Raw genomic sequence first — 19,488 nt, forward strand, 5'->3', positions numbered from 1 at the left:
CATTTACTATTTGGTGGTAACCAGAAATATCTAACTATTTTAGCCATGGACTTTTAGAAGTTTCTGCTTAACTCTGTTACTCTATCACACTAACAGCTTTGGATTTATTATATTTCTAACATTACAGTATAGCAAAGAATATAAACTGAACTTTATAATTTATTCAAAGGTAAATATACTTTTTCACATTTAAGTTTATTCAGTTATTATGATTACCTTTATGCAATACAATGCACATCATAAATAAACCATTTCAAGAAAATGTAAATAGGCCTTCTAGTCTCATATGTCCAAATGGCATAGGCATCCTCAATGAAGGAAGTTTTCTCCTTCAGTGCCAACAAATTTAATCTAATAATTCTGCTTAATTTTAAGAGTTTTTATGAAAGGGAGAATGAGAGCGAGAGTCACCCTTGCTAATGCAAGAGTATGCTGGGTGCCAAATCTAAACTCCAAGCTGACACACCACAGGTTAATTCCTGTGCGGGTTACACGGACATCAAATATTCACCAATCAGATGCAGCCTATGGTAGAAGCTATATAGTAACAAGTTGGGGGACAGTTCATGTCAGCTTAATAAACCCAGGAGCAGAGGGAACCAATAAGACAGAGGTGATAACATCTTTTCTCTTAACTCAAGCTTGTTCTCTATGTGTTAAAATGTCCACTCTACCTCATTTTCAGAACACACAATGACCTATTTTTAATGACCTATTTTCCAACTGTGCTTTAGAATGCCAAATAACCTATTTTTAAAACATGTAACTTAATGATTATGTTTTAATTGTACAACCCCAAAATTAATACCCAGTGGTAAGCAGACAACTGCTATTTATTTGTGCTCTAAGGTGACACTACTTACTCAATTTTGTTCTCTGTATGCACTAGCAATTTTTTTTTATAATGCATTCATTCTTCTCACCCAAAATAGTCTCTCAGAAGAAAATGTGAGATTTCAAGACATGAGAGTATGTTTCAGCATTATTAGTTCATCCACTCTCCCAAAATATTCCATGATGGAGGTCAAAGAAAAGTAATGTTATAAATTGGTTAAGAAGAAGATAAAGTTAGAAATCTAAAACTGCTCAGTAAATTTGCTAAAAGCTGAAAAAAAACAAAATAAGAAAAAGATTATTGAGGGGACAATTATTAGAAAGAATGAGTAAATACAAAAAATGGAGAAATCAAACACTGGGAAAGAGGATAACATGGAGGTTAGAAGAGAAGGTGTAGTATTCTAGAACAGCTTACAACTATTTATATAATATTTAGACATTTAGGTATACTCCTCACTTTAGGAAACAGGAAGTGTTTCAGAGCAATCAAATATTTTCAAAGTACCAGGAAAGCTGTAAAATCAACCAAACACCAACCAGCCAAAAACAAACCCTCTTCTAAAGTCTTGTAAAAAGTGAAGTATTTTTCATAATACAAATAGCCAATTTCTAATTTAAATGCTTTATTATTTCAGATTTTATATAACAGGTTTTCATAAAATAAGACACACATAAAATCTCATCATTAGAAAGAGTAATTTAAAATTTACTATTATATGTGAAAATAACCTTCCAGTTAAAGCTCTAAATATACACTTATTATAACTAAGTATATACTTAATGTCCTATTATCATGAAAGACTGGTTAGAAAATTGATAAATCTTTATATGGGACATCGAACATAAATCTCTACGAAATCATTATCAAAACAGCTTAGATGGGCACACATACTTGTATTCATTCTCCACTACAAAATCCCCTCTTCCCTTCTATAACCTCATTAACATCTCCATCTGTTACAGAGAATAGACTGAAGTTGTCTACTATATCTCAAAGAGCAGGAGAAAAGTCAATAATTACAATAGAACAGAAGAACTTAAAAATCAGAATAAATCATTTTAGAATTTACTGTTCAAGTAGTTTAGCTGGAAAATGTTCTAAGCAGGGACATAGCCAAATATGGTATTATAAAGAACACTAATGCAAATTACATATACTGTATATATATAAAATATTTATAATTTTTTTCTGTTCCCTGTAATTAAATGGCAGGGGTCTGAAGCATGTTGATAGCATTCCATAAACAAAATATTATATACAGTGTGATCGTATCTGCTACCAGAATGAGCTTCTCTGTCCTACCTCACCCTACCCCAGGGAGACAACTTCACAGTTACTATCTACAATTAGTTCACTAACTCTATTTTAGCTACTATTCAGCCTATTAAAAAATTTTAAGTAATGTGACAAGCAGAAAGCAGAAGAAAAAACTGGGTCAAAGAAAAAGAACTTTACATCTGTTAATAACTTCATTTTGAGGGGGAAAATTTACTCTATTATTACTATTTCTCTGAAATCGTTTGAACTAAAAATATGAACTGTAAAAAAAATAAACTGATTATAATTTGAGTTCACAAACAAGTTACAAAGCTATACATTATAAAAATTCACTATAATAACACATAGCAGCATATTTCTAAATTATATCACTTTATACTGTGACTGATTAGGCTCTTCTAAATTTGCCAATGTACTCATTTTAATTGACACATTTAATCAAGTATTCAACAGCTTTAAAGTTAAGCCAAAGGAACAAGTTTGTTACTAATTTATAATTATTTCAATTTATTATAAAATGGATGCAAACAATATGGTGTTTTACATTTCATTTTAAAAATAAAGCATTTTTTACAAAAAGATAGTATTTAAACAGAGTAATCTTAAGACCCTGGAGGTCTGGCCAGGAGTCACTCCTCCACTACAGGGATGTGGTATTATCAGCATCTCAAAGTTTGTAAGTTGCCACAAGGTAAAGGAACGTTATTTTAATATACTCCACATAAAAATGCAACCTTGATGCCCCTCCTTTTTTGTCTAAAACTTTTAATTTGGGATCTTTCTCTCTGAAGTTTTGACTTCTTCAATAAGAGACTTATAACAACCCTCCACAACCTCTGCTAACAAACTAAAAATCCAGCATATACTTCACGTACCTTTTTGAGATGTCCTAGTCTAAGTTTGAAAATTTCTTCCTGTTCATGATATTCTGCCAAAGTCAACCTGTCAAAAACGAAATTGTAATTCTAGATATTAAGATTAACACTTATTATTTCTTATTAATAACCAGCAAAATAAGATAAACTAATCAAATGGAAATACTAAAATGCTGACAACTTTCAGCCCAAAATATATACGCCAAAAGTCCTTTAAGATATTCTTCAAAATATGATTAATACTTATAGATGGAACAATTAACTAATTCATAAATTCAACAACTATTTAATGAGTGCCATCATCAACTGATGTTCTGGAATTTAGATCTTAAGGATACAATGAAAGAGACAGTTTCTCCTTACATTCCAGTTTGAAGTTACACTCTACAGTGGGGGTAAGGAGGTAGAAAAGAAACAATTTAATAAAGAAATAATCCCAAATACCAGTAAGAAAACAAAAAAGAGTGGTATGACAGTGACTGACTGTATTACACTGGGTGTTATGGAGGTGGTCTTGATCTAAACATCAAAAAGACAACCACAGGAGGACCTGGGGAAGTCTGTTCTGGACATAGGTTACAGCAAGTACAAAGATGCTAAGATAGAAACAGGCTGGCAGGGAAGAGGAGGGAAAAATGCAAGCATCAGAACACGGTCAAAGAGGCTGTGAGCAGTAGGAGAGGCAAGCAGGGGCTAGCTTATGTAGAGTCTTGCAGACCAAGGAAAGAATCGGATTTTACTCTGAGTACCGGGAGATCACTACCCAGGGAGTCAGTCCAGTTTGGGCACTGGTTTTAAAACAAAAAGAAAGAAAAAAACTAAGACATTTTCCCTTTCTCTGCTTCCATGTGTTAAAGGAATGCTAAAACTAGTCAAAGCACCAATTCTAAGTAAACATAAATAAACATAAGACTTTAAATCTTGAAAGTACTTTCTGGTTATTTTATTATTAATTTCATAACTTTGAAAAATAACTAGTTTAATATATGTAAAACCATACCAAGACACATACACATTATAACACTTCCTAAGAAAAAATGATTCTGTTTTCTGCTAAAGAGAAAGAAGGAAAAAAAACACTCTAAAACAAAACAACTTCCATTTAATACCCTAATACTAAAAGAAGCTCCTGTTTGTCTGTTTACTTATGTGTTCTGGGGGTATCTGGTTAAGTTCCTAACCCAGGTATGATTATTTATGTTTGGTTCAGGTCCCTCAGCAACATTTAGTATGAATGCTATTTTCCTTTAGCGAGATGCTAATTAAATAATTCTAAAGAAAGGGTATTCAAAGGAAACAAACAAAAACCTCCAAGATATTCAGTTAGTATTCAACTAGAAAGATCTTAAGAGTGAAACAATAAACATTTAAAATTAATCTTTCTACCTAGTCTTAGGTTAACACAACCACTGGATTTTATTATACTGAATATAGCAATAGCAGATAGTTACAGCACTTGCTTGAAGTAAATTTAGAGAATTAAATGCTGCAGTGTGAATGCAGAGTGAAAGAGGGGGAAGAGTGAAAGGTGACATTAAAAGAAAATGAGGTTTGGAAACTAAATTGATAATATCTCAACTAACCCAGTAAAGGCAAGCTGTAGGAATTTTAGCAAATAGCTTCTGCATAGGCATATATGCCACTGATGGAAATTTAATTACCTGTACAAAAATATCATAATAATTTCCTATTCTTTTTCTTCCTTTCTTTCTTTTTTGGTGAGGAAGATTGGCCCTGAGCTAACAACTGTTGCCAATCTTCCTCTTTTTGCTCGTGGAAGATTGTCGCTGACCTAACATCTGTGCCATTCTTCCTCTACTTTATGTGAGATGCTGCCACAGCACAGCTGGATGAGTGGTGCTAGGTCCATGCCCAGGATCCAAACCTGCAAACCCTGGGCTGCCAAAGTGGAACACATGAACCACAACACCACCAGGATGGCCCCAGTAATTTCCTGTTCTTAAAGTATGTTTTAAACCCACTGGTAGACCTCAGGATGGGCTCAGAATTAATTTTTTTTAAATATGTAAATACTTTGTTTCTATTTAGGAATAAAATACAAGTCTATATTTTAGTTTTTACTGAGTTACAAAGCATAAATAAAATTTAACATTCATAAACTAAAATGAGTGTGACTTGAGTGTGCTAAAATTTTTGAGACTGTACTCTACTGAGAAGTTTGGCCATCACAGAAAACTGCAAAGCTCGAACACATGCAGATGGCTGGGAACTTCTGCAGCTTGGAGGGAAGGGTGTCTTATCTTGAGCTGGTATTAGTTTTCAACAGCTACTATTCTTGTGAGTTAATAATAAATTAATGTCAATTAGCTCCTTGATGATTTACTTTGTTGAACATTGTTTGGTTAATCTTATAGCATAATGTAATGCATATTTCCTATTTAATAGCATCTACTTCCAGCTGTTGATATGCGTGTGTTGTGGTTCAAATGTGTTACCCACATCCCTACAGCTACAGCGAACACACACAAATACTCCTCTCCAACTGACTTAGTACAGAGAGACCTCACTGATTTCAACAACTCTGACCTCAAGGCATTATATCCTGATATTAAACACATACAATTCCTACTAAGGATTAATGGTAACTTGCAGCAGCAGCAGAACTTTGCTATTTACTTACTGTATTTGGTTACTACTACTACAACTACTATTAAGTTTCAAATAAATAGTAAAATATATATATTTACTAATTTCTCTCTGCTTGGTTTTGAAGCATTAATAAGCAAATTTTACAGATAGTACTAAATATTAGGCTAGTGACTTTCTAGGGCAGAGATTTTTACCATTTTATGATCATGGATATCTAAAAATAATCTAAAGGAATTTATAAACACTGCAGAAAAATTTCACATATACATAATTTGCGGGTTCACATAATTCAGTTTAAGAATTCCTATACCAGGGGGTCTCACTCACCAAATAGAATCCAAACCCCAAAACAGCAAAAGATACATTTCTTACGTTTCTCTGCATTTCCCTATCAGAAAGTACCTGACATACAGCTTTTTAAGATATCTCTGTTGTCTATTTCCATGAGTGAAAAATGTTTTTGGATAAAATGTAAAATATATTTAGATAAAATGAATTTGGGACAGTCTTCTTTACAGAAATAGCATTTTATTACATAGAATGAAAAGAGCTAAGCTGGGATAATGTTAATTTTAATGGTTTTTAATTGCCACATCAATTATTTTTATGATTTTTTTAAGATGGTCAAAAACATCCACCTTCTTAAGTAAGTTAGCTGGTTAAGTTACTTAGCAAATCTTTTATTCACAGACAGTGCAAAGATAAAGTCCAATCCCTCCCTATAAGAATCATATTTGATATTATAGACTGAATTATTGTTCTATTATATGCAAATATACTCATATCATTCATTTAGGTGCATGCTAAAGCTTCTAACTAAACCTCTTTAGTAGGTCTATATTAAACCTTTCAAAGACTGTAAATACAGCTTTAATTTCTTTAGTAGTCACAGAACTATTTGGATTTTGTTTCTTCTGGTGTCCATTTTGTTGTTATATTTTTCTAGAAACTTATTCATTTCACAAAAATTTCAAATTTAAGCTATTTGTAATATTTTGTTTTCCTCTAAATATCTACAGATTCTATAGTAATATTCCTTTTTTCATTCCTGATAATGGTTGTCTTCTCTTTTTTTCAATTTTATTAATTTCCCCCTCCCCCGTGCCAAAAAAACCCCCACACATATCTTTCATTTGGATTTGTTGATTCTCTGTACTGTATGTTTGTTTCCTGTATCATTATTATCTTTCCCTTCTTCCTTCTTTGGTTAATTCCACTGCTCATCTCCTAACTTACTGAGATAGATGCTTAGGTTATAAAGTTTTAGTTTTTCTTCTTTTCATATATATATATATATACATATATATATATACACACACACATATATATAGAATATATATGTGTCTATAAATTTCCCTCTATACTATTTCAGATTTATCTCACAAATTTTGCTATGTAGCACTTTCACTATCATTCATCTAAAAATATTTTCTCATTTCCATCGAGACTTTTTCACTAGCTTTGTTGTTACTGATTTCTAGTTTAATTCCACTGTGGTCAGAGAACATATTCTGTATGATTGCAATCCTTTAAAAGTTTCACCCATGAGTTCTACCAAACATTTATGGAAGAAACAATGCCAGTCTTATCAAACTCTCCCAATCCTTTGAAATCTGTTGAGACTTACTTTATGACCTAATAGGGTAAATTTTTACAAAAGTCCACACTTAAAAAGTATATACATTCTGCAGATGTTAGGGGGTGTTCTACATATGTTCATCAAGTCAAGTTTGTCAATCTCACTCAAATTTTCTATACCGATACTGTGTGTTCTGTTTTGTATTGTTTTATCTACATGTTCTACTACTAAGAAATGTGTGTGCTGAAATCTCCAATCATGATTTGTGGATCTGTCTATATCTCCTTAAAGTACTGTCAACTTTTTATTTATCTTGAGGCCATGTTATTATGTGCATACAAATTTAGAATTATTATATGTTCCCGGTGATTTGAACCCTTTACAGGTATGACATATAACCACTTTCTATCTTATAATTTTTTTGTCTTAAAATTTGACTGGGCCTGATATAATGCAGCTTCCTTTTGCTTGGTATTTGCCTGGAATATTTTTTCTTAACTTTTATTTCCAATATACCTTTTTTTCCTTTGGCTGCTTTTGAGAATTTTTTCTCTTTGCCTTGATTTTTTAAAATTTCATTATGATATGTCTCTTTCTTTCTATTCATCCTACTTAGAATTCTCTGGCCTTCATGAATCTGTAGATTGCTCTTGTTCATCTGTTTTAAAGTATTTTGGGTTATCTAATCTTCAAATATTGCTTCTGCTCCATTCAAGATCATTCCACAGACTATCAGCTGACTTGTCAATAGTAACAATTTAAGTCAGAAGACAATAAAATAATGTCTTAAAATAACTACCAACCTAAAATTCTATAACCAGTAAAAAAAAAATTTCAATAATAACAGCAAAATAAAGTTATTTTCAGAACGACAAAAACTGAAAGATGTCACTATCAACAGATCTACACTTAAAAAAAATTTCTAAAGGGTCTTCTTAGCAGAAAGATCTTATGAGATATGAAAATCAGAGATATAGGAATAAATCAAGAGCAAAAAAAAAAGATAAATATATAGGTAAAGTTTAGATGAACACTGACTATACAATAATGTCTTTAGGTAGATGTGTGTGTGTATATAAACACAAACATGCCTCTAAACAGAGAAAAAGAATCAAACAAAAACTGAGCAATCCAATAAAACAAAAAAAGAAAAAAGGACAGAGATTAGGCAGGATAAATAGAAAGCACAAGGAAAGACCAGATTTAAACCCCAATAAATAAGTAAATACAGGAAATAAAAATAGATTAAATGCTCCAATGAAAGATTTTCCACACTGGATTTTTTAAAAAATCAATTAATACATTTGTCAAAACCCATAGAATGTAAAATACCAAAAGTGAAACAATGTACACTATAAACTTTGGGTGATAATGATGTGTCAATGTAGGGTCATCAATTGTTTTAACAAAGGTACTGCTCTGTGCAGGATTCTGATAGTGGGGAAGGTTCTGCCTGTGTGGGGACAGGGGATATGTGGGAACTCTCTGTACTTTCTGCTCAATTTTGCTGTGAACTAAAACTGCTCTAAAAATAAATTTTATTAATTACAAAAACGTCAATTAAGTTATTTACAAGAGACAAGTAATCTAAATAATAAATTTATGCTATAAAATATAATCTTGAATTAAAATTAAAGCTTTAATGAGAAAAAAGTGACCTCTAAAGTTTCATTAATATAAAATGTAAGGTAAAATATTACTGTTTACTTTGCAGTCATCCTCTGTGAAACATGAAATATACAGATAAAATCATAACTTAATTTACAATATAATTAACATGAAGTCAAAATCTTGATTAAAATGTATTAATAATGTACAATTAATGCAAAGATCATTTAGACATTATCTATAAATAATATTAGCTATGCAAACTATCTACTCTCAATAATAAAAGTCTTTGAGACTAAAATTAGAAACTACTACCTAAAAAACTTGACTCTTGCTGGTAGTTAAAAACTAGTTAAGAGCCAGGAACCATGCAAGTACTTCACACACATTGCCCTATCCTTTCAACACTATGATGTAGGTACTTTCCCAAGTGTGGAAATGGAGGCTCAAGGAAGTAAAACAGCCTACAAAGACCACACCTGAAAGAGTCAAGGTTGGATTCCACATCTGTTTGACTACAGAGCTTAAAGTTCTAACCACTACATAGTAGTAACTTCATTTTCTATGTTAATTTCTTTGATAGAAAAAAATACTTAAAGATTCATGGTCTCTATTCTGATTATATTAGATGTTTTGCACACAAGGCAAAGCCTAGTTTCTACTACACAATGATTCAAAAGAAGTCTTTAGAAGACAGTTGCAGAGTACAGCTGTTAAAATCAAAATATAATACATATAAATCAAAGTGCTTCTGTGGCTTTTTTCCCTATTTAAGTCTGCATTTGTATAAGGATGCAATCAAATTGCTATGTAGTATCACTTCATTTGCCACTTCAAGTACAAGTGCAGTATAACTTCAGGTTCTAAGTCAACATATGCAATAAAATGGGATGGAAATGAGACAAGTCTATGATTACTAAACTACAGTAAGGGCTGTCAGCAACTTGGAAGACAGGCAGGAAGCAAAACACCTGTGATAAACTAGAAAAATGGTCTATCGAGAAGGAGAAAATGACATTCAATCAAATGCTTATGTATTGTAATTTAGTATTTACTGACCACTTTCCACATGCCAGGAACTGTGCTAGATAATGAGAATACAGAGATAAAATAGTGAGCTAAATGCTACAACATAGACAGGCACGTATAAAAAGCTATGGGCACCTAACACAAGGGGAAATGGGGGAGACATTGGGAAGAAAAAAGGTTAGAGAGGGCTTCCTGTTGAAACTGGTATTCAAGCCAAGCGTTAAAGGATGAATAAGAAATGAGGCAGGTGAAGAAGGGCAAGGAACACAATGTACAAAGGCACATTTTGAAACCTGAAAGCACAGTCCATTTACAGAACTGAAAGAGTTTAACCTAGGAAACACAGGGCAGATGTTGGGAAATGAAGCTAAAGAGAAAAATAAGAAGACATATAGGGTCTTCATGAGAGTGAATTTTATCTTGAAGGCCAATGAAGGAGGTTAAACACGAAACTGACATGATGAGACATGTAAGAAACAGGAATCTAGGTTTAAAAAAAGAGATGAGGTCCTACAGTAAGTGGCAACGAAGATGGACAGATAAAAAAATGTTATGGAAACAGACACAGAGAACAAGGGAAAGGGAAACATCTAAGATGTTTCTAGTGTCATTAATTGAGTGAATGGTGATGCTGTGGCTGCAGAGACAGAGAGCACTATGGCAAGACCTCAAAGTGATGATTAACTCACATCCTTCAGGGGTCTAGGAAAAACTTTCAAGAGGAGAAAATATCTAGTATGGGATTTAAAAGATGAACAGAAATTAAGACAATAGGTTGGAGTTTGAAAGTTGGTGGTGAGGTGAAGGCAGTGGTCAAGGCCAAAAGATGAGGCTTGAGAGGTCAGAAGGTGCCAGATCAAAAGTGCTGTATAAGCTATCTTAGGGCTTCTGGATTATATCATTCAAGCACTGGAAGGCTATGTTAGGATTTTAAGGAAGAGAATAAAAGGATCATATTTCTATTCTGTAAAAAATAACTGACTGCAACATGAAAATGGATGGGAGGACCAGACCAAAGTTGGGGGTGGGGAGGTTAAAAATAACTCAAGTAAGAGATGGCAGTAATTTGAGTTAGAATGGTATCAGTGGGGACTTCCATAAGTGGACACACTTGAGATCTAGAAGGATTGGGTGTCTACAGGGGTGGAATTAAAGCTAACACACACTTTCTTCTATATAAGCACTTACCTCCTGTCCACCCTTTTTTTAAGCAACAAATTTACTAATTTACAAAAAGCAAATCATTTGCTAAGTTGTTTTTATCAGTATCGATAGCCAAATGCTTTAATTCCATTTAAAACAGCCACCACAAATTAGGAAACGCTTGAAGAAGGAAGCAGATTTTGAGGTGGATTTTGAAAGATAAGATTATCACCACCTATTTATTAATGGAAAACAATAAAAATAGATTAAGAAAAATAAATGGAATCTTGAACTAAAACATAAGAGCAAACAGAGGGGTGGGTGTATGTATTTGCGTGTGTAGAGACAGAGACTGAAACGGGAAAGATAATAGTAAATACAGTTTTTGTTTTGTGTTTTTAGTAAATACAGTTTGGAACAGGCTGAATGAGAGGTTCCTATGAGGCATTTAAGTACCAATATCAACTAAGCAAGGAAATGGCATTCAAGATTAAGATATAAATACTTGCTACTCAAGAGAGAAAAGTCAGCTAGAGATAGAAGTTAGGATGTCAGCAGGATATATGTGGTAACTGAAACCCTGAGAGCATCTAATATTCAAGGAAAACATGCAGAGTAAGAAGACAGCCTAGGACAGATCCTTAAAAAAACACCTACATTTTACAAATTGGTGGAGTAAATGATGTCCATGGTCGAGACTAGGAAGATGTAGACAGGTAAGTTAAAATGAAAATTAGGAGAACAAAGTATTTCAAAAACTAAGACAAGACAGAGTTTTTTGAGGAAAAAATAACGTCAATATTCAGTGCTGCCAAGATAAAGACTCAAACATCTATGGCAGTGAGCATCGAGGAGATAGTTAACAATCTTTAAAAATAGAATTTCAGTTAAGAAAGGAGAGAATGGAAGGTGAGACAGAAGAAACTGCAAGCACCAAGTCTTCTAAGTAACCTAGTTATGAAGATGATAGAATATGGAGACAACAGGAATTTATAATTGAGGGAGAGTTTTTTTGTTTTATTGTTTTGGTCTATAACATTTTATGATGTTCTTCGAGATTTTCCAAATTTTCTGTGATAAGCATGTAACTATTTATTTTTAAATGTCTTGGTCATTTGAATTATAAAGAGTAATTCATCATTAATGCAGAAAATTTAGAAAATAAAGAAAAGCAGAAAGGGGAAAAATAATACCTATGCTCTAACAATGTATTGCTTTCACAGGCTGAGGAAATATATGTCAGTTACATTACTTCAGTTAACATTCTCTCAGAAAAAAAGAACATTAATGGAAACACTGAATTGGAATAATCAAAACTGATCACTGACTACCATTCAGACATGGAAGAAAGAGTGGATTCCAGTCTCGTCTTAGCTACCTGAGTCTTCATTTTAAAAGAGGATTAATAAATCTCCACTTACAAAGATAAAATTCAGATATCTGAGTTAATTTAGAAGTAAATTTTCAATACTGCCTCCTTTCCTGGCTGTAACTATTTTTACTATTTAAATATTAGTTTAATTATAAATAACATCCATTACTAACATTCATGCTCACTGGCAACAATTTTTAAAATGGAAAATTGAAAATGGAGGCTTACAGTTGTGGTAAATTTGGTCTAACAAAGGGATCATTTTCTGCTCCATTGACTGCTTTGTTTTTCCTTTGTTTTGGTTCAGAATTGGTAGAAGGTGCCTGAGAATTATTAGCTGTGGGAGGTTTGCGTTTGGCTAGAAGTTTCCTCTGCCTTTCAATATCTTCCCTTTGCTGATTCACCCATTCTTGCTGCCTGTATAAAAATAAATGTAAAGAAACATATTAACCTTCTATTATTAACCTTCCATTACTTTTCACAGTTAAAACATGAAAATACATCAATAGACATGAAAAACCATATAATATAAATTTGTAACCTTATGGTCCCACCCTTGTGAACCAACTCATGCTCACTGTCCAGGTCTCATTTGAAACATTTATTTTTAAATGAGGTCTTCTCCAAACCCTCTGGACTAGGGAAAGACGTGTTGCCATACATCATCTCCTGGTAACTTGTAGCTCCCCACCTCCTTCTTTCTGACACACACATTCCTGTAGATACTCGATCACAATGTGTCTGGTTAGACTACATCACTCCATGAGAACAGACACCACAAATATTTTATGTCCTATTGTATCCCTAGTACCCAGTACAGCGATAGGCACATACTAAGTATTCAATAAATATTTGTTGAATGAAATAAATGAGCTATTAAAAATAAAAACTAATGGGGCCGGCCTGGTGCTACAGCAGTTAAGTGCACACATTCCACTTTGGCGGCCTTGGGTTCACCAGTTTGAATCCCGGGTGCAGACACGGCACCACTTGTCACGCCATGCTGCAGTAGGCATCCCACATATAAAGTAGAGGAAGATGGCCATGGATGTTAGCTCAGGGCCAGTCTTCCTCAGCGAAAAGAGGATTGGCAGCAGTTAGCTCAGGGTTAATCTTCCTCAAAACATAAATAAATAAATAAATAAAACAAAAACTAAGAGTTAAGAATGGGGTAGATTTTCTACTTGCATCTCATCACTTGATGTTTGCAGAAAAACTTAAGAAAGACAAATACAAATTTAATAAAGTGCTATTTTCTAAATTTATCTCTGTTAAAAAGAAATTTTGGAAATGAGAAAGCAATATTTTGAAATGAAACAAAAATTGACATTAATATAAGAAACTGAGGAAGAAGGAAGGAATTTTGACAATTTAAACAAACAGCACAGCATGACTTTGAAAAATGGTCAATTAATAAAAGTAAAAATATTACTGCTTCCCATTCAGGAATCTAAAGCTTACCAATTCTAAAAACTAAATAGATATCATGTCTGTTATACAAACATAGGTTGGAGATCTTAGCAATTTGACTACAGTATTAAGTAGGTAAGTAAGCTTGTTCTAATAGTAGCTATGTTCCCTTTTAGGTCACCTCGCCATGCTAAGAAAAAATTTAAAACTCTCCCTTGTTATGATACTCAGATTTAGAACGGCTTAATGTTTCAATTCCTTGCTTCCCCACCCCCATTCAAATCAGAACTACAGAACTTCTACTCTGCTGACGCAGAATTGGCCTTACACACATTTCCTTTCCCTATGGTCCTGGCCAGGTCATAGTAGAATACGGCAGGAATGAAAGAATCAAGAACCACCCTGATAGAGAGTAAAAGGGTAGAGAAAATGTTAAGAATAGCAAAGCTAGAACAAGACTTTAATCCATTTTCATTTGAAGTAGGAATAATTTCAACTTATTAAAAATGTTAATTTTTAAAGCTAGTTTAGAGCACAGACAAGATATTATAAATGAAAATAAACAGCAGTAACTCTAACGATTAAAATCCTACTAGAAAGTAAAGAATTACTGGAATGGATATATAGCTAACAGCTGATTATTCAGGAATGACCACACAATTTAGAGATTATTAATTTAATATTACTAATTTTTATTTATTTCTCTTCTCATCCCCCAACTACTTTGGGTTCTATCACTGATACAAACTGATAAACAACTTGATATAACATATATACATAACACACAGTAAGCTCTCAATAAATGCTTATTAGTGATAAGAAATGCACGTAATTCTTTTAAACCAGATCACTGGTTTATTATAAAAGGATTTAACTCAGGAACAGCCAGATGGAAGAGATGCATAGAGCAAGGCACAGGGAAAGGGAGCAGAGCCTCCACGCGCTCTCCAAGTGTGCCACTCTCCCCACTAACCACATGTGCACCAACCCGGAAGCTCTAATTTCACTCTTTTTTGATTGCTCAGTGGAGAAATTTTAACAACTGGCAGAGTTTATATTTTATATTTATATTTTTAGTTTATATTAAGGTATATATTGTGTAACTTCTCTTTTATTCATTACCAGGACAACTGTAGGTCTGGGTTTAGTAGCAGAGGTTCTTGCTCATAAAACATTCAAAAATTATGGTTTCTATCTCAAATGTATCTCCTACTCTACACTTGTACTGTCAAGATTTTAGCTCAAGCTAATACCTTTCACTTGGACACTCCTCCATCTGAACGGCCAAGAATTTATTTTCTTTTCAAGATTATTCCCATATTACACGAGAGTTATCCTTCTAAAACTCATTTCTGACCTTACACACTACCTCCCTATTATCCACAGAATTAAAACCCAAACTCCCTAGCATCACAAGGACACTGTCCTTCATTATGGTATACCTAACACCAGCACAGTTGTGTTGAACAAAAATTGAATAAATCAACTAAAATAGAGAGAGGGCCATTCTGTGGTAAATGCTGGGAACCAGTGTTTGAAACAGCAATGTTTCTGCGATACTGCGTGAAAGAAAGCTTTGCCTCCATTTTCCATATAACTAGATTGACTCTTGGAAAGCTGATGTAGATTAGATGCTGGCACTACTCCTGTTTTTCAGGATTTTACAAATTTCCCAGCAAAAAAGGAGCAGCAGAGGCCCTGGCTCCTTAACACATAAACAATCAACCCATCTTTACCTATCACCATCTGAATTCAAGAAAATACAGTAACAATGATTTCTTTCCTTTAAAGTTTACCTCAGAAACACTAAAAACGCTAGAACTGTTCAGTTCAACTAATTTACGAGTTATTGTATCTGAGGCAAAAGAGGAAAAAGTTCCTGTATCTTTTATACAGACAGAGAGCAGGCACAGTGAATATTAACACGGAAGTAAGGATTGGGGAATGGGAAAAAAACTAAGTAGAAAAATTCCAAGATAGATATAGATATAGATATAAATCTGCCAATGAAAATTAAATTTTCACCAATTTTCTTCCCAAATCATCTATAAAAGCTAGAAGGTCAGTTTATATTTTGGAAAGTCATATCTACAATAATACATCATACTGTGTAGATGAATGCTAACTAATCAAGAAGTCTGCTAAAGCTAAGTAACACCCCTGTTTTATTTTCCTTTCAAATATACTAAATTCTATGATTTCAAAGACTAGTAAGGTGTAGATACAGAACAGAATTCCAAAGCTATAATCTTTGAAGGTAATGAAAACCCAAAGGAATACTAAATTTTTTAAAATATAAGAATGACTAACTTCACAAGATTCTGAAATGCAAAACCATCTGTCCATTGTTCAGTAAATGAAGCACCATGTCTAACTGTTGTGAAGTGCCCAAGGCGTAATCTGTCTTGCATACTCTTCTCTCGGCTTGACAGTTTCTCTTGTGTACTCTGAAAAAAGAAGGAAAAATCATCATTTTATTTTATTCATTTAAATTTTAAAAGCGTACAAGGGATAAGGGGCTAGTGAAAGGAAAGGAAAAATGTACTGAACTTTTAACTTACCTTTTCAATAAGCAGTTTCTTGCTCATTGATATGCACTTATTTAATCGTTCTTTGTATTTTTCAAGTAATTTTTGTTGTTCATCTATTTGCCGTCTGAGATCACAGTTAGCCTATAATATAAGAAGAAAATAGAAAATGTCTAAAATTTGTGTATATGAGACGCTTAGGAATATTTTTTAAGATTTTTTTTTTCCTTTTTCTCCACAAAGCCCCCCGGTACATAGTTGTATATTTTTAGTTGTGCATCCTTCTAGTTGTGGCATGCAGGACACCATCTCAGCACGGCCTGATGAGTGGTGCCATGTCCACGCCAGGATTGGAACCAGCGAAACCCTGGACCACGGAAGTAGAGCGCACGAAGTTAACCCTACTCGGCCACCGGGCCGGCCCCAGGAATAATTTTAACACTGAACAAAACTGTATAAAGAGAAAAGGTTAATAGGATTAAGTATTTGAGTATGATACTAAAAAATGTTTTTAAACATATACTTACCATGTGATAATACTGTAAAATGCTGTTTGCTTAGTGGAAAGTACATGGAATTTGTATCCACACTCCATGGGTTCAAATTCAGACTCTGAAGTATATAACCTTGGCTAAGTTAAGTAAGTTATCTGAACCTTAGTTCAAGTTTTCTTATTTCTAAAATGGGGGCAATGCCATCTACCTCAGTTAAAAATAACTGAAATATGGTATATAAAGTGTATAACACTTAAAAATGAATGTGAATTCTCTTCTGTCTTTTGTAACTAATAAAATTTTTATCTCCATTAAACTTGTGGATGACACTGTAGATGCCTATCCAATGGCTGACTACTCCCACATCTTTCTTGGCAACAAGTTACTAATTCTGTTGACTCTGCAGGCAGCCACACGCTTGGGGAAGAGACCTCTCTCTAGGCTCTGGAGACTAGTCTAGTACAGTGATTAGAGAATAACCTGGAAGGCTTGCTGGAACACAGATTGCTAGGACCCACTGCCAGAGTTTCTGGCTCAGTATGTCTCGGGTAGGGTCTGAAAATTTATTTCTAATAAGCTCTTCAGTAATGTTGATGCTTCTGGTCTGGGGATATTTTGAGAACCACAGGTCTAGGCCAATCATGATGGAAGCCAAAAGACAGTGGCATAATAAACTGAAAATGGTGGAGAAAAATAGCTGCCAATCTAAAATTATGTAATAAACAAAATTGGTCTTTAAGGAAAAGGGTAAAATAAAGACACTTTCAGAGGAACATAACGGAGTTTAGCACCAATAGACTCTCACCATTAAGTGAAATCCAGACAAAAACCCCAAATGTGGGGGCTGGCACCGTGGCGCAGCGGTTAAGTGTACACGTTCCGCTTTGGCGGCCCATGGTTCGCTGGTTCAGATCCCAGGTGCAGACATGGCACCGCTTGGCAAGCCATGCTGTGGTAGGCATCCCACATAGAAAGAAGAGGAAGATGGGCACGGATGTTAGCTCAGGGCCAGTCTTCCTCAGCAAAAAGAGGAGGACTGGCAGCAGTTAGCTCAGGGCTAATCTTCCTCAAAACAAAAACAAAACAAAAAAACCCCAATTGTGTATGTGTGTTTAACTTGAAAAACTGATTCTAACATTTTTCTAAGACTGCAAAAGGCCAAAAATAGCCAAAAAGGAGAGGATATATGTTCAACCACATATCAAGATTTAATACAAAGCTACAGTAATTATGAGCACTCAAATCTATTTTCTCCTTCTTCCTTAATAATGGAAAACAAACATTTTATTCTAGATTGATATATGCCTAGCTAAAAGACCACATTTCCCAGCTTCCCTTGCAGCTAAGGACGGTCAGTGTGAAGTAAGCAGAAGTTGTTACATGGAATATCCAAGAAGGCTGCACAAAGAACTGTTGCATTTTTTGTTATTCCCTTTCTCTTCCTGTTTTATGCTTAAGAATACAGATATTATAACTGTGACTCTACTAAACATTTTGTACCTTGATATGACCTTCAAGACGGAAGCCATGAACTAAAGATGAAGCAGCAGAAAAAGTGAAGGAGTCAAGATCCCATATGAAACTATGGAGCCATCATACCTGGGCTACCCACTTCTGTTCTTCTCTCAAAAAATAATATTCTATTTCATTTAAAGTATAGTCATTTATGTTTTCTGTTACTAACAGCTAAATGACAACTGCTAAATGATAAAAAGATGCTGTGGTACTAGAATAGGTACCAGTATAGGAATATACAAATAGAATATGGAACATAGCAGAGAAAACAGAAACAGATCCACCTGTATATGGAAACTAGAATATATGATGGAGCTGACAGTAAAGAGTAGACTTTTAATTAATTGGGCTGGATAACTGGTTATCTATATAGAAAGAAATTAAAATGAAACCCTACTTCACATTATACTCAAAAACTAATTCCAGTGAGATTAACTTATATTGAGAAACCAGACTATTAAACTTTGAAAAGAAAATATAGAACAACAGCTTTATGATCTTAGGGATAAAAAGAATGAATTCTTTAAGTATACGTCTGATGATAATTTGGTACAAACAAAACAAACTATAAACAAGAAGATATGTTTAATCATATAAAAATTTTTAAATGCAACTAATCATCAAAAGAGAACATAAAGAAATGAAAAGACAATTCACACACTGAAAAATCAATATATATGACCAACAAAAAACTGAACTCCATTAAAACAAGACAGCAACCCAATAAGAAAAATGAGCAAAAAACATGATCAGTTATTTCACAAAAGAAACACAATGGTTAAATATTTTAAAAGATGCTCAAAAAATAAATAGGAAATGCATAATAAAAGACACCTTGTTACACCCATTAAACTGGCCAAAAAAACAAAAAATGTAAGTCTGATTATAACAAGCCTTGGCAAGGATAATGAGCAATGAGACTATTTCTTGTCCATTGCAGGTGGAAGTGCAAACTGATCCAACTACTTTGGGAAAAATTTGGCATTACAGAGTAAAGCTGAAGATGTGCATGCCCTATACTCTAGTCATGTTTCTCCTAAGCATATACTATAGAGAAATTCTTCCACATTTGCCCTAGAAGACATGTACAAGAATGTTCTTAGCAGAATTGTTTATATTAGCAAAAAGCAGAAACAAAATGCCCACCAAGAGCAGAAAAGACAAAGTATGTTATACTAATATAATACCTTACTATATAGCAGTGAAATG

General features: G+C 33.7%; 1 protein-coding gene across 2 annotated transcripts in view; it reads right to left on the reverse strand.

Moving 5' to 3' along the window:
* The window catches only part of TLK1 (tousled like kinase 1), a 144,109-nt gene that overhangs the window by 31,085 nt on the left and 93,536 nt on the right, over nucleotides 1-19,488 (reverse strand). For both annotated transcript variants that reach the window (XM_070580127.1, XM_070580126.1), the window contains 4 exons: nucleotides 16,304-16,414; nucleotides 16,053-16,189; nucleotides 12,561-12,749; nucleotides 2,992-3,058 (listed from right to left, as the gene is read on the reverse strand). In XM_070580127.1, the coding sequence (XP_070436228.1) occupies nucleotides 2,992-3,058; nucleotides 12,561-12,749; nucleotides 16,053-16,189; nucleotides 16,304-16,414 (504 nt within the window). The remainder of the gene's footprint in view (nucleotides 1-2,991; nucleotides 3,059-12,560; nucleotides 12,750-16,052; nucleotides 16,190-16,303; nucleotides 16,415-19,488) is intronic.

Source organism: Equus przewalskii, chromosome 17 (genome assembly GCF_037783145.1).
Source record: "Equus przewalskii isolate Varuska chromosome 17, EquPr2, whole genome shotgun sequence".
Classification (NCBI taxonomy): domain Eukaryota; kingdom Metazoa; phylum Chordata; class Mammalia; order Perissodactyla; family Equidae; genus Equus; species Equus przewalskii.